The sequence below is a fragment of the Hevea brasiliensis genome, chromosome 18 (genome assembly GCF_030052815.1).
Source record: "Hevea brasiliensis isolate MT/VB/25A 57/8 chromosome 18, ASM3005281v1, whole genome shotgun sequence".
In the NCBI taxonomy this organism is placed as follows: Eukaryota; Viridiplantae; Streptophyta; class Magnoliopsida; order Malpighiales; family Euphorbiaceae; genus Hevea; species Hevea brasiliensis.
The window spans coordinates 37,018,840-37,035,633 of NC_079510.1; the positions used below are offsets into that span (position 1 = coordinate 37,018,840).

At 30.0% G+C, this 16,794-nt stretch overlaps 1 protein-coding gene and 1 pseudogene across 1 annotated transcript; both read right to left on the reverse strand.

Moving 5' to 3' along the window:
• Positions 1-252: 252 nt before the first annotated feature.
• Positions 253-2,030, reverse strand: LOC131175972 (alkane hydroxylase MAH1-like; annotated as a pseudogene).
• An 8,171-nt stretch (positions 2,031-10,201) lies between these two features.
• Positions 10,202-12,031, reverse strand: LOC110673075 (alkane hydroxylase MAH1-like). The gene has a single exon (XM_021836087.2). It carries the CDS (start codon positions 11,976-11,978, stop codon positions 10,386-10,388), a length of 1,593 nt encoding a protein of 530 aa, XP_021691779.2. The 5' UTR covers positions 11,979-12,031; the 3' UTR covers positions 10,202-10,385.
• Positions 12,032-16,794: the final 4,763 nt, after the last annotated feature.

Consider the following 16,794-nt stretch of genomic DNA (forward strand, 5'->3'; position numbering starts at 1 on the left):
TAAAATTCAACAAATGAAAAGAGCAATTTTATCAGACTGCTCCTATAAACCTCCACGCTACCAAAAGGAGCGAAAAAAACAAAGCAATCTCAACCGTTGGATTTCAAGAAAGCATCACAGCCATTTAAACTAACCCTATAAATAACATCATTATCAATTAAAGACCCAACTGCCAACTAACTCTCTTACTGCATTCCATGGACCATCACTATCAATTAAAGACCTAACCACCAGCTATTTAAGATATTTGGATATATTTCCAAGAGTCTGAAGTACAGCAAGTTGAATTTTTATTAGAAGAAATCTACGAGTAGCTCTTATTGATGACTTTTATTTATTGATATACATGCAAAGTTCATATTTAATAGCTTACATGCAAGCTCATAGATTCTGGAGAAAATTGTCACATGAGATTTCCCTCATTTTTCTTCAATTGAAGAAGCAAATCTTTCAAAAACTTTAACCTTCAGACCCTTTTTCATATAAAGTAACACAGAAACACTTGGCTCAATAGGATGGTTTTCAACCACTTGAAGAGAGAAATTCCATAAAACAGCAGCAGCAACCGTTTTCATTTGCAAAAAAGCCAAGTCCTTACCTAAACAAGTCCTGGGTCCTGCATTGAATGTTATGAACTTGTAAGACGGTACATGCTTGATTCCACCTCTCTCTGAAATCCATCTCTCTGGCTTGAATTCTAAGAAATCTTTACCCAATATGTCTTCCATCCTTCCCATTGCATATAAAGAATATATGATCTTCATATTTCCACGGATTGGATGGCCGCTAGGAAGAATGTCTGGTCCAATGGAAGCTTTGTGCACTAAAGGTACAGGTGGATACAGTCTAAGTGTCTCGCATACAACAGCATGGAGATAAACTAGTTTGCTTACCTCTTCAATACTGAAAATCCTCCACTTACCACCAGTTCCTGCTCTTAGATTTGCTTTCATCTCTTCCAAAATCTTCTTCTCTACAAATGGATGTGTTCCAACTAGCCAGAAAAGCCAGACAAGTCCAGCAGCTACGGTGTCTCTTCCAGCTGCCAAGAGATTAAAGGCAGTGTCTCTAAGAAATTTGTTTGATTTAGTACGGATTATGACATCTTCTCCTCGTTGATGATCTTCACAATCATCATCTTTAAGCATAAAGTATGTTAATAAGTCGAAATCCTCTCGCTCCTTCTGATTTCTGCTCCTTTGGCCTAATTGTTGTCGCCTTCTTGTAATGCATTGCTCTGCAAAATCATCAAAGATTTCCCAAGCTTTCCTAACCTTCTTCTCTTTCCCAATCTGCAACCATCTTTGCAACTTCCAAATGCTTCCTAGCAAGGTGTGCCTGTAAATTGCAGCCTCCGACATGTCATCATAGGCCTTCGCACAAGGAATTTGCGGGAATTCCGGGGAAAGGGAATTCGGATCGAAACCTAAAACCAACAAGCAGATGTTATCAAACATGAATCGCTTAAGCACATCTTGTATATCTACCTCATTTGCTAGTATGGAAGCATTCTCTAGAACAGGGAATAGGCCTTTCAAGATCTTCTGCACCATAGTACTCTTTGCAGCAAACTCGAACCTCCCACTTTTAAGTACAGAATGAAATATTCTTCTTAGAGTTTTCCAATTATCGGAGTCAGAACTGAAAATCCCGTCTCCCATAGGTTAAAAAATTTGCCTGAAATCCTCGCCCCTATGGTAGTTGGCGAAATTCTTGCTCAAGATGTGGTGGATGTTCATAGAATCGCTAGTGAACACAAAATCCTTGTCACCGAACCAATGTCCTTTGAACAGAAATGTGCCCCGACTTTGCTGGAGAATATAAGTGAGATAATCATGCATACGAGATACGTTCCAAGAAAGCTGTGGAACCATCCCTACTACTGGCCAGTTTATAAGTAGGGAGTTCCCATTCCACCACCATAGCCGAAGGATAAGTGTAACAATAGAGAGAAATGCTAGAAGTGCTACTAGCATCTCTGAATGCCCAATTATGGCCACTTCCATTTTCCAAGTTGCACTCTTACTATATTTTGTATAAGCAACTCTTGGTATATATATGTTACAACATGCTTCTAAAACATATATTTATATACAGGATTAAGCCATGCGTACTTGCCTTTTGGTAAAAAAAAAATTGCCATTAGGAGAGAGATGTGGTTGGAGGGCCACTCCCCCACCCATGAGGGGGGGAGAGAGTCTCCATCCACCTCTCTAGATGGGGGACCTCTCTCCCACCCATCTCTCCCCCACCGTCCTCTCTCTGTCTCTTGTCCCCCATTATTTATTTTTCAATAATTAAATATCTTCGTTGAATGACGATAGCTTTAATATAACGGCAAAGTTAGTTCATTTATGATTGGGAGATTATGAATTTGAAACTTTATTTATTTTGTAAATGATAATTTGTATATGAAAAATATTTTTTTTTGTTTTGTTATAATTAAATTAATAATATATATTTATATTATATATATATAAGTATTTTTAAATTTTAATAAAATTATGAAAATTAGGAAAATTATTTTGTTTTTTTTTAAAGATAATTTTTTTAAAATATTTAAAAAATATAAAAAAAATATTTTGTTAAATAAATAGAGCCTGAATAATAATATTTTCTCTGTAAAATAAAGATAAAACTCTGTATATCTATTGAAATGTTGCGCGCGCCATGAAGCCCGTTGGAACCTTGGCTTCTCAGTGACGTGGTGCCTTTTTTTTTTTTTTTTTTCATCCTATAGGCATTTATTTTAATAGCTTTTTTTATATTAATAAATAGTTAAATATTTGTCATATGTACAAATTTGATAGAAATTATTTTTTTTTATATTTAATTTAATTTTTTATATTTTATTTTTTATTAAAATTATTTTTAATATTTTTTATATAATTTGATTATTAAAATTTATAGCATGTAACCTGTAATATTCTCACTTAATACTTTATTTTTAATCTTTATATATCCAGTTTAAATTTTTAATAAAATTGCATTTTTATCACTTTTTTAATTCATTTTATAAGAAAAATAAATTAATTAACATATATATATATATATATATAAATGAAAAAATAAAAATAAAAATAAAAATAAAAGAAACATATATAAAATCAACATTGAAAACTTTACATTTGCGTGCTACTATTATTCATTATTTTTTTTTATATAGATGGTGCTACTTAATTTTATTTTTTTAATTTAACAGTCTCTTTCTAATATTATAGAAAAAAATCATAAATCAACAGAAATATAAATAAATTTTGAAAATTAAGACCAATAAAATTTGAATAAAAATTATGAAAAATAGAGCAAACAAAAGAATAATTTGAAAGCATTAAAAGATAGAAGAAAATGTGGTACTTATCAATGGCACAAAATGCTTACTATTTATAGGTAAAATGTTGAAAAAAATAGAAAATAAATTTAATTCAATCACTAAATAATTTTAACAATAAAAAAAGTTATACCATTAATTTGGTATTCAAAGTTTGATTATTCAATGGCCTTATGTTATAAAACAATGGCAATAAGTTAAAAATCAGTGGACACTAAATGTAATTTATTATTTTTTTTTAAATAACAAATTAACATAATTAATTAAAAAAAATAAAACATAATATAATAATATTAAAAAAAATTAATAATTAATAAGAAAAACTCTAATTTGAAAGTGCCATATAGCAGCTTTTAAGAAAAACTTAGCTTACTATATCTGTATAGATAGATTATACACTACACTATATTCATGAAAGAAAGAGTGAAAGAGAAGGCAGAGCATATAATCGGATTAGCCAATTCGGATTGCCTAATTAGCTATTATGTGATAAATTAAATAAAGAATTTACAATGATATAACTTTTTTTGAGAGAGAATTAATGTAATTAAATAGAAATTAATTTAAAAATAGAAGATGGAATTTACAAACAAACATGTGAATCTCACTTAAAGGTGAATTTTTATTCTTTTTCTCATCTTTATTTGATTCTTCCATTGCTTTTTTTCCTCTAATTTCACCCATTATTCTATATTTTTTTTACCTCCACTATTTTTTTCTTATTCTTTCATTACTTTTTTCTCTTATTTATTAATTTCTTTTTCTTATTATTAATAATATTGTTTTAGTTATAAAATAGTATATTTTTAATATTTTCTACTAATATAATTTGCTTCTTGAAAAATATTATTGTGATTTTATAAAATTATATTATTTTTTTCTATAAGTTTTTATAACATTATTTTATAGTAATTTTATTATAATATATTTATGATGAATTATTATTATTTACAATTTCTATAGGTAAATTATTTTTAATAAAAGTGTAGTATTTTTTAACAATATATTTATTGTAAATTATTTTTATGATAAATTATTAATATTTACAATATTTTAACTATTTTTTTTTTATTTTTTTAAAATACAAACAGATTTATAAACGGACTGAAAAGCAAACAGATTTACAATCAACCCACTCAATGGCAAAACTAAAGCAAAACTGTGTTTGTGGTTTAAAAAGCAAAACTAAAATGGCATTAAGGTCTGAAGAAATCAAGAAAGATGAACATAAAAACTGTAAAACTTTAGAGAAAAGAATACTTTTCATTGAACTGAATCAATCAATCTAATCTATTACATTGTGTCTTTATATATACATGTAAGGTACGTGAGGAACGAAAGATATCTAGAACTATCTTGACGGCTGTAATTGACATTCCCGCCATATCATTCTTCACCATTGCTGTGTTCTCAGGTCTGGTGCTTAGCTTTATACGCACCGCATCACTTTTGCTCTACGCACTGTTTTAACCAATGGCTGCCAATAACTTAAAATAGCTGCTTGCCTCGACTTTATCCACTAGTCGTTACAATACTTTCAATCTCCTTTTCTTCGAGTGCGTAAAACAAAAAACAGCGATCCTTTTATTATATGGCCCAATAACTTTCCAAAGGAGCTTTATTTCTTCATGTGCAGGTTATAATTTCCCTTCACACTATATTTGGGGTGTAGGTGAAGGAGGATGAATAAAGATAGGGATAAATAACTTACATACTCCAGTTTGAAAAAAAAAGAGTTGTTAGAGGATAAGGGTAAGTCTTATTCTCTTTACTAGTTAGGAATGACAATGGCTCGGGTATTTTTTATTATTTGACCCGATTGAACCCTTATTAAGACAGATTCGAATATTATATAATCAAATTTGAGATGGGTTCAAATACTTTAGGATAAATTTTAATTGGGTTTAGTATGAGTTCGAGTAATAAAAATAATAATTAGTTTGGGTTATAGTATTATGATTTTTGCAGATACTCTACATGTTGTCACCCTATCCCTTACCCCTCAATTAAATCTCAATTTTTCTTAAAGAGGGAAAGGTGAGAGTTGTAAATTTTTTTATTTCTTACATCCGTCAAATAAACCATTCTTTCACCTCTTCCCAATTATAAAGAACATTATCTCCTTTTACATTTCCTTTAATTCACCCCTTTCAAACATAATTTTTTTTATTGTAGCCTCTTTACTCTCCCTTTCTCTTCCTTTAATTACTCTTCCCTTATCCCATTGAAACAGAGGGTTAAAAGTTGAGATGTGCATGCACAGTAACCACCCATGATGGGTGGAAACTCTTCCTTTAGCAACATAAAATAGGCAAATTAGAGAATATATGAGCATATGCTCCTTCACTCACATGGATGTGAGACATACTTTTTATAATTTATGAAAAGACTCACATTTTATGTATGTGCAAGAAACATTAAAATTTAGTGCTTCGAGTGCACTCAATAACTTCCTTACAAAATAACCTCACTTAATTTATCTATAAATAAGATTGAAAGTATCTTTTAGCCATTGACTTTTGCTTGAAAAGTTACTTTAACACCTCCACCTTTAGTTACATCAAATTTAACACCTGAATTTTATAAAAATATAACCATTTAATTCATGCAATTGATGAATTGAATAATATGACTTGTATGCGTTTTGATGTAGACAACAATGTTGATATGTATATATATATGCTTTAAGATGTATTGTCTTTGGTCCCATTTTTTTAAAATAGATATTGAATTTAGAATAGTATTATTATTAATAATAACAATAAATATAAATATAAAAATAATGATAATAAGTTTATGAAGTTGAGATATTATTATGTTAAAAAATATTTTAGAAATAATAATAATAATAATAAGTGTGAATATCTATTTAGAATATTTTAAAATAAAGATATTAAAAATAAAGATATAATAAGAAAAGGAAAAAAAATGACAATGAAAATGATGAGAAAAAAAAATGATACATATTTTAAAATCTGTGTAGATTTCTGTACTCCTTTATTTTCACCCTTGACTTTGACATAGCAAAAGAAGAAGTTTACTTGTTGATTAAAAAATGTGATCTTTGGTCTCTCTTTATATTAAATGTAAGAATTAATTAAGCTTGGCATTAGCGCTATTGGCGGGGTGTTGCGAGACTCTCAAGGCCATTTTCTTTGCATCTTCTTCTGTCTGGTGGGTATTGATGAAAGTAATGCTGCAGAATTAATAGCAATTGCAAGATCACTTGCTTTATTAGCTTCCAAACCTGAGATTGGCCTTAACATTGATAGGATTTGTCTTGAATCAGAGTCGATTAATGTTATCTCCTGGGTTAAAAATCCTAATTCATCTCCATGGCTGCTTTCTTCAATCATAAATTCCATCTTAGTAAGCTTTCAATCACTCCCTCCCATTGAGCTCTCCAAAATTTTGAGAGAAGCAAACTTTGTTGCTGATTGTTTAGCAAGGCAAGGATTATCTAGAATTACAGATTTTGTCGCTTCTTTCTGACATTGACTCTTTCTTTGTAGCTTGGTTCTCCACTACAGCAGATTGTTATTCCCTGGTTATCTTACATATGTTTTCCTGGTTATCTAGAATTACATCTGCTTCTTGTGTTTTGTCTCCTCTTTGTGTATCTGTCTTTTGATTATGTTGTTTTGTTTTTTTTTAGTTTTGAGTATGTTCAGTTTTGTTCCTTTGGTTTTCAATGTGGTCTTGGCATGTTGGTTTTGTAAGTTCCAGGTTTTTCACTTAGCATGATTCGTCATAGGTTGGGTGTAATTAGGCTGGTCTGTCGACCTGAGCTAGTTGGATGATCCGATGCTAAGTTTTTCCTGGTTTAACTTTTAATAAAATGATTTGCTTATAAAAAAAATGTAAGAATTAATTAGAATTTTTTGTTTAGTAAATCTTCTTTCTTGGAGAGTTTTAATATGTCTCCACTCATGCTTTAATAAGGACGACTTTGTTACTAGTTAGTCTCACATTTTGAGACGAACCTCTGAACTTCTTAGTTTATATTTTATATTCTGATGTTTTTGTGTTATATTTTTTTAATTAACATTATAAATCCTAAGTTAAGTATATGGATGGATATGCTGATTTGGGTGTAGTATGAATATTCTTTATTAAATTTTTCATGATTATTTAAACTTAATAAATATATGACTTATAAAATAAAACAACTAATTTAGATTATTATCTAATAAAAGAGTAATTTATAAATTTTTATTAATTACAATAATTACGTAACCATTCAAATTTTAGCTCTTCAATATTTTAGTTGGATAAGTAAAAAAATAGAAAAAAAATAAAAAAAATTAATTTTTTCATCTTTTCTATTTGTTTTCTGAAAAACAAACGGCAATAATCTCTCCAGAAAGGAAAAATTACAAATCAAGCAATCAAAAGGTTAAGAAATTCAATTCAAATTGAAATTTTCCATGATCAAAAGACAATAGATATATATATATATATATATATATATATATATATATATATATATATATAAACCAAGAAGAGCTGTTTTCAATTGAAATTGAATCTTAAGTTGGGACTGCTCCTCCACCTGACTATCCCCCAATCCCACTCAAGCACGGCAGCTTATAGATTCTAGAGAAAGTTCGGAACCAAAAAAGTAGGAGTGAGTATTTGGTTAATTAAATTGAATTTTAACTTATTAAAGTATTAATAACTCTAAAAATATTAATTAAATAGAATCAAAATTATTCAAAATTGAAAATATTTGATTGATTACCATTTATAACTGAATTAATCGAAAAAAAAAATAAAACATGTATTTATATTATTAGTTTTTTTTTAGTCGATAGATAAAATGCACACACTCAAGTTAATGACAGAAATAAATTATCGTTAAAATCATGATAATTTTTACAGAGTCATTGTTCCTATATAATTACACACACGCACACTTCACATCCAATGTGGGATCCCGAAGGACCAGTCCCTAGATACACCCGACTTACTTGTGAACCTCAACCAGGACTACACCGAGACACTCAACTCTCCTTTATTTTCACTCAAGTATGTTTCATTTTTTTTTTATCGATAGATAGATTTATATTATTAATTAATTAATTAAAATATATTTATAATCTTTTTTATTTATAAAAAATTATAATTATGATTTAATATTAATAAGAGAATAATTATAAGTTAAATATTATTATAAAATCATAAAAATAATAATTATGAATAATATATTATTAATAAAATTATAATTAATATTAGGCTCTTTTAGCTCCACTACCCATTAGAAATTTATTACCTACATCTGGTATATAAATTAATTTATACATTCAACCAATCAAAAATTGGAATCTCAGGTCCTACCATACTTTTAGACAAGTCCATCGTAATTTTAAATTACATGTCAATTTTTTATTAAATGAGTGCATAAACCCTAGTGTATATAAGAACTCGCATGGATGATTGTTTCTTTTGCTTTCTCTACCAACTCGTGGCCGCTGTTCTGCCAACTGGATGTCTTCTGCAGAGATAAAGCAAACGCCAATATCTAGCCCTTCAATGCACTTCTTGGAGAGCAATCCGATTGTAACAGGCCAATTTTTGTTGATAACATAGTAGAATTAAGTAGAATGTTCTGAATTTTGCTATCTAGCCTCGGAGTCTTAGCAACGAATTTAATGAGCTTATCCATTAGGTTGATAGCTTCAGAATCTTTTCTTCTGGAGAAAATAATTTTTTTACAGAGTAGTTGAATCAGAAATTCTTTGTTGGGGGGGAATTCCAAAAACCCTGACAAGTCCTGAATAAAATAGAGGTGCGAGCTGCATCTTCCATCTAACAACAACGACACCCAAATTCATAGAGAAAAGGAAGCTCAACCCAAAAGTCCTGCTTCTTCAAAGAAGCCAAACTCATTCTGTGATTACATAATTATACACATTTGAAATGAATGAAATTAAGAGTTATTATTATTATTATTATTATTATTATTATTAAACTGATACTGTTGTATATGTGCATATGCAAGCAAGATTATCTGGGGGTCATCATTTCTGATGCTTAATGAAAAGCTCTAGCGTAATTTTCTTGTTTTACTTGCTCCTAACGTTAGTTGATATAGTTCAGCCCAAGTTTCGATCTCGGCGGGTCGAATCTACCGGATTTGGACTGAATCTTATCATCAGATTAGGTGATTATTTTATGAGCGATTAAGAGATTAGTTGTGAGATGGATGCTACAGATATGAGCTTGGAATAATGTGGCTATTGGACAAATGCCATTATATAAGTACATTTAGGGTGATTCACTCTGAGAATCGTACAATAAGTAAGGAGAAATTCTGAAAGTCATGCCAGATTGTCTCTTAAAGCCATACAATTAACTCAATTTAACTCAATCATATATATATATAAATTACCATTTCATCATCTTTTTAAAGACACTTGTTGACTTGAGTATCGAAGTGGCTACTAAAAGATCATCGAAGTGGCTCTTTTGTTTTCAGGCAATTTGAAAATCCATTATCAATCATCTAGTGACCCAGAAATTCATGGCCACATCACTAGTATATATTTTCAGGAATTTTATTTTTCAATCATCAATTATAGAATTTCATCTTAGTTTATGATTTTTCAATCATCAACTAATTGGCGTCCTCTAAAATATTTTTTGTTCCCAAAATTATAGAGAATATAAAGCTTAGAATACACCCGACGATCAGTGATTCTTCTATTGAATGCGTATGAAATTTGTTATCACTAGAACAAAAAAAAATTAAAAAAAAAAAATGAAACCCATCTAAGAGCTCGTCTAATTATATAGCAGAACAATTTATATGAAAAAAAAAAAATCAGAGCAGGTTAGCAAATCGAGAAACATTTTATATGACAGAACCAGTGAATCATATAAAAATCAACAAAAACTGGCTTTTATACATGAAATTAAGGTGGAGGGAAATCCACGATGTGTAGCTAGCCCACAAACATTTGGCCTCTCCTTATTAGTTAACTAAAAACTAGCTCTTATATATGAATTTTTGTCACTGGCTTACATGCAAGCTGATAGATTCTGGAGAAAATCGTCACATGCGATTTCCATCATTTCCTCCATTTGAAGACCCAAATCTTTCAAAAACCTTAACCTTCAAACCCTTTTCAATAAAAAGTACCATAGAAACACTTGGACCAATGGGATGGTTTTCAACCACTTGAAGAGAGAAATTCCATAAAACGGTAGAAGCAACCGTTTTCATTTGCAGAAACGTCAAGTCCTTACCTAAACATGTCCTGGGTCCTGCATTGAATGTTATGAACTTGTAAGACGGTACATGCTTGATTTCACCACTCTCTGATATCCATCTCTCTGGCTTGAATTCTAAGAAATCTTTACCCCATATATCTTCCATCCTTCCCATTGAATATAAAGAATAGATGATCTTCATATTTCCAGGGATTTGATGGCCGCTAGGAAGGATGTCTGGTCCAACAGAAGCTTTGTGCTCAAAAGGTATAGGTGGATACAGTCGGAGTGTCTCGCATATAACAGCATGGAGATAAACTAGTTTGCTTACCTCTTCGATACTGAAAATCTTCCACTTACCACCAGTTCCTTCTCTTAAATTTGCTTCCATCTCATCCAAAATGTTTTTCTCTACAAATGGGTGTGTTGCAACTAGCCAGAAAAACCAAGCAAGTCCAGCAGCTACGCTGTCTCTTCCAGCCGCCAAGAGATTAAAGGCAGTGTCTCTTAGAAATTTGTTTGATTTAGTACAAATGGCATCTTCTCCTCCTTGATGATCTTTGCTATTATCATCTCTCACCAAAAAGTATGTTAATAAGTCGAAATCCCCTAGTTCCTCCTGATTTCTGCTGCTTTGGCCTAATTGCTGTCGCTTTCTTGTAATGCATTGCTCTGCAAAATCATCAAAGATGTCCAAGGCTTTCCTAACCTTCTTCTCTTTCCCAATCTGCAGCCACCTTTGCAACTTCCAAATGCTTCCTGGCAAGGTGTGCCTGTAAATTGCAGCCTCCGACATGTCATCATAGGCCTTCGCACAAGGAATATGAGGGAATTCTGGAGAAAGGGAATTCGGATCCAAGCCTAAAACCAATAAGCATATATTATCAAACATGAATCGCTTAAGCACATCTTGTATATCTACCTCACTTGCTAGCATGGAAGCATTCTTTAGAATCGGGAATAGGCCATTCAAGATCTTCTGCTCCATAGTAGTCTTTGTAGCAAGCTCGAACCTCCTGCTTTTAAGTACAGAATGAAATATTCTCCTTAGATTTCTCCAATTATCGGAGTCAGAAATGAAAATTCCATCTCCCATAGGTTCAAAAATCTCCCTGAAATCCTCGCCCTTGTGGTAGTTGGCAAAATTCTTGCTCAGGATGTGATGGATGTTCATAGAATCGCTAGTGAACACAAAATCCTTGTCGCCAAACCAATGTCCTTTGAATAGAAATGTGCCTTGACTTTGCTGGAGTATACAAGTGAGAAAATCATGGAGACGATATGAGTTCCATGAAAGTTGTGGAACCATCCCTACTACCGGCCAGTTGATAAGTAGAGAGTTCCCATTCCACCACCAAAGCCAAAGGGTAAGTGTAACAATAAAGAGAAATGCTAGAATTGCTACTAGCATCTCTGAATACCCAAGCATAGCCATTTCTATGTCTCAAGTTGCACTCTATTTTGTATATGCAACTCTTGGTATATGTTACAACATGCTTCTAAAACATATATTTATAGACCATTTGTATTAGTTTTAATCCCATTTTATTCATGATTTTACTTTGACTCATTTTTATGATTTTAATTCATAAAATCATATTAGTCAATTCAATTTTAACTAGTATAGTGCTTGCCCTTCGGGACAGCCGTGTATACTCTCCTTTTTGGTGCGAGAATTAAAAAAAATTGCCATAATTGTTGATAACTTCGCTCATATTCTGGCACATATGTTGCATGAGCAAAATCATGAACAGTTACGTCATGTATTATTCAGTGAAATCAGTTCTGTTTCTCATGGCAGAAAATTGGTTAAGAAATATTTTACCTTTTCTTTTCTGAAAGTGGAAGGTGTTGTGCTAATCTTAAATTGCCTCCGATTTAGTAATTATTAGTGCGATTTATATTTTAACTAGAAAATTGCTCTTAGCACGTGACTATTATATATATATATATATTAATTATTTTTATTATAAAATTTTTATTAAAAAATTTGAGAGATAAAAGTAATAAAAATAAAATTTAAAATAATTAATAAAAATTTAGAATATATAAAAATAATGTAATGTTCTAAATTTTTATTAATTATTTTAAATTTTATTTTTATTACTTTTATCTCTCAAATTTTTTAATAAAAATTTTATAATAAAAATAATTAAAATCTATATATATATATATATATAATTAATATAAGTTATTTTATAATCATAGCTATTTATTATAATATTAATATGGTAGCTATTAAATAATTTATAACTTACAAATAATAAATAATGTTACGTGGTAATAATATGAAAGAGAATGTCACGTATTAATCACATAGCAATATTATAAAAAAAAATGCCACACGTGAGATAGAAATTACCTGTACTAATGCTTGTGTCTATTAATAATTTTAATTTTAATATATAAAAAATGTAATGTTTTAAATTTTTTGTTAATTATTTTAAATTTTATTTTTATTACTTTATCTTTCAAAAACTTTTTAATAAAGATTTCATCATAAAAATAATCAATATCTATCTATATATAATATAGATATAAATATATGTAATTAATATATGTTAATATATTGTAAATTACCTTATAATAATGGTTATTTATTGTAGTATTAATAGGATAATTATTAAATAGTTTATAACTTATATATAATAAAAAAATTACGTTATAATACAGAATGTCAAGTATTAGTCACGTGCTAATACTATAAAAAAAAAAATACAGAAGTACTTCTATACTTTAGATATAGACATAGACATAGACATAGACATAGACATAGATGTCTCTCCCCTAAAAAGACAAAGGGGTTTCTTCTCTCTTTTCCATACTCACATTTCTTAATAGATCTCCTCAAAATTTCTTTCTACAAATAACAAAGGTCTTTAAAGTTTATTTGGTTGCTGAGAAAACATCATCTATGAACATTTGATTTTTATGACACTCCGGTTTCTTTTTGACAATTTTTTATAATCACCATGCAATACAGATGATTTAGCTCTTCCCACAGACGACACTAGTGATGCTAAGTGGCAAGGTAACAATTACAGCAGGCAACTAATTACTCCACTTCACCCCCCACCACAACCCCCCCCCCCCCCCCCCCCCCCCCCCCCCCCCCCCCCATTATTTATTTTTTACCTTCACCTGTACTTAAAAAGTCACTCAACATTTCACACTTAATTACATTTCATTTAAGAAATGAATTTTATAAAAGTATAATTATTTAACCCTTATAAATGGTAAACACACAGACGTGACTTGCATACGTTTTACCTCTTTTATAAATTTAACCATTTAATAGTTATATTTTTATAAAATTCAAGTATTAAATGAAATACAACTAAAAATAAGGGTATCTCGTGTGAAAATCAAAGATTTTTCTTGTTAGAATGAGGATAGCTTTATATAATGGTAAAGTTATTTCATTTATAATTTGGAGATCATGAATTTGAGTCACAAATAATTTCTCTACAAAATATAGGTAAAAGATAAAATTGCGTACATTTACACTCCTAACATTAATAAATGTGAGATTTTTTTGTGCATTGGTACTGATGCCCTTTAATACTAGTTGTTGGGACTATGGCTTTTAAATGATGGGTTCATTTGTTTTTCTTTTTCACCATTTCGGCCTTTATTTCTTAGCTTTCTACACTATTAAATAGGGACAAGTGTCAAAAAAAACTTTGTGCTTTTTAAAATTTTACAATTCTACCCCATAATATAAGAATTATCAATTAAACCCTAAACTTTTTATTTTTTTTCAATTTTATCCAACTATTAAGAAAACTATTATTCCATTAATAAAGACGCTATGTAAGACGCCATGTAAGTATAACCTAGTTGTAGTTAACATATAAGAGAAACACATATCTTTAAATAATATATATATATATATATATATATATATATATATATATATATATATATATATATATATATTTTAATTCAATATAAGTACTTTGTATTAATATGTATTTGATAAGTTGCACTTAATTTGTTCTTTGTTGTTGACAAACAAAACAAAAATTTGGGATTAGGATATTTGAAAAGATTGAGCACATGTACTTTTTGGTGGGAACATATTATTTGTCATGACCCAAAATATGGACCAGACCGACACTAGGACTTGGGTAAGCATAAGACTGATGCATGCATTTTAGATCATCATTTAGGAGTAATTTTTGCACATAATTTACCCTTGTTCATAGCTATTATTATAGATATTAGTATATATTTAGTCAACTTTACAATTTTCACACTTCTTAGTTTAATTTTTGGAATTTATTTGTTTTGTAGGTTAAATTTGGAGAAATTTTGATGTATTTTGATCAGAATAGCCATTTGGAGGAGATTAAAGTCGAATTGCAAAAAATTTTGAAGTTGAGTAAAAAAATGGCCGAGAGCGACACAACCTGCAGCACAACTGAATTAGCTTATGTCGCAGCTTGTGTCGATCGTCAGATATTCACGCCGAGAGCGACACAACCCGCGACACAACTGACTCGGCTTATGTCGTTTTTACTGGAAAATAATTGACGTGGCATTTCCGTTACTCCAGCTTTTTACCTCACTTTCTGTGGTTGCTTCCCCATTTTACCCTTTCTAGAACTGTCCCCTCGCCTATTTATATTTCCCTTTATCACTTTCTTCGATATAGAGAGCAAGGAGTCATTTCTAAAAGTTAGAAAGAGAGAAGGAGGAGCACCTTCGCATTTTCTTCCAGCAGAAGGATCACGTTTACGCACTTTTCTGCAGAGATCCTTACGCAATTTCTTTGGTTTTTCTACCCCTTTAGCTTACATTTCCATTATTTCTTCATTTCTTCATTTGGGTTTGTCTTTAAACAATGATTTGTGAGTAGTTGATTGAGATTCTAGAGATGGGTTTGTAAATATTGATTTGTATTGTGGTTTTGAACTGATTTAGCCATTTAAATGGGATTTGTTATATTTTGATTTATTGCTTGTGTGCTTATTGCCTTGCTTGATGAATGGGCCCTCATTAAGTTAAGTTTTAATCCTTAATAGATGGACTGAAAAGTGAATATTGGGGATGGATAATCTTGCAATAAACTTTATTTTCTTGGTGTTAGAAATAAGCTAAGAAGATTAAGGGGAATTTTCCAAAAATCAATTTTATGCATTAGTTGGGTTTTTGTTAGATTTGAAATACCGTGAAAACAGGGTTTGATTTAATGAAAACCAATTTTGAGATGCTTGAAAAAGGTTTCAAAAATTTAAGAATTGATTTCCCTCAAAATTGCAATTCTCATGTGTTTGGCTAAATTAATGATAAACCACATGCAAACAATATTGAAAATCAAATCTCTATAATCAATTTAATTTTCATTGAATTTAGATTTAAATCCTCCGAATCTCATAAATAGCAATTTCAATTTAAATCCAATTTAAATCCAATCTCTAGAATTACTTTATTTTATTTTTATTGAATTTAGATTTAATTCTTCTTAATTTCATAAATAGAAATTTCAAATTAATTTTTGGTAATCTAGTTTAATTAATTTTAATTAATTGTTTGATTTAGTTTTAATTTCTTAAATACCAATTTTAATTCTAAATTTCATTTTTAATATTTTTAAATTTTGTCATTCTAATTAGCTTATCCTTTTATTTCCAATTTAAGCACAATTTCCTGTGGGATCGATATCATTTTTAAAACTATACTACTGTGACCCGTGCACTTGCGGACACACCGTATCAAGTTTTTGGCGCCGTTGCCGGGGAATTGTTTGTTTTAAGTTGGATTTTAATTGTTTTAAGCTAATTAGATTTTTTATTTTCTTTTATTTTCACTATTGTTCCTTGTGTTTTTCAGGTACTTTTCTTGTTTATGAGACGATCGAAAAGCACAAGTGACACTGAATTGTTGTTCAATCCTGAAATTGAAAAATTCTGTCGAGCTAACAAAAAGGAATACAAGAGAAGAAAAGAAGCAGAAAAAGAAGAACAACAAATATTTGAGCAAGAGGAGACAATAAAAAATATGGAGAATCAAAATAAAGCTATTGGTAGAAACAATGGAGGAGATGAGCAAAACGGGCAAAATGCTGTGGTTAATCAAAATGATCCTCAAAGAAGATCCATGTTAGACTATGCTTTTCCTAGATGTACTGATGTGAGAGATAACAGACCTATTATTGGAGCTAATCAATTTGAATTAAAAACTGGTCTTATTCAAATGGTTCAGAATTCACAATTTGGAGGTAGCCCACTTGAAAATCCTCATTCTCA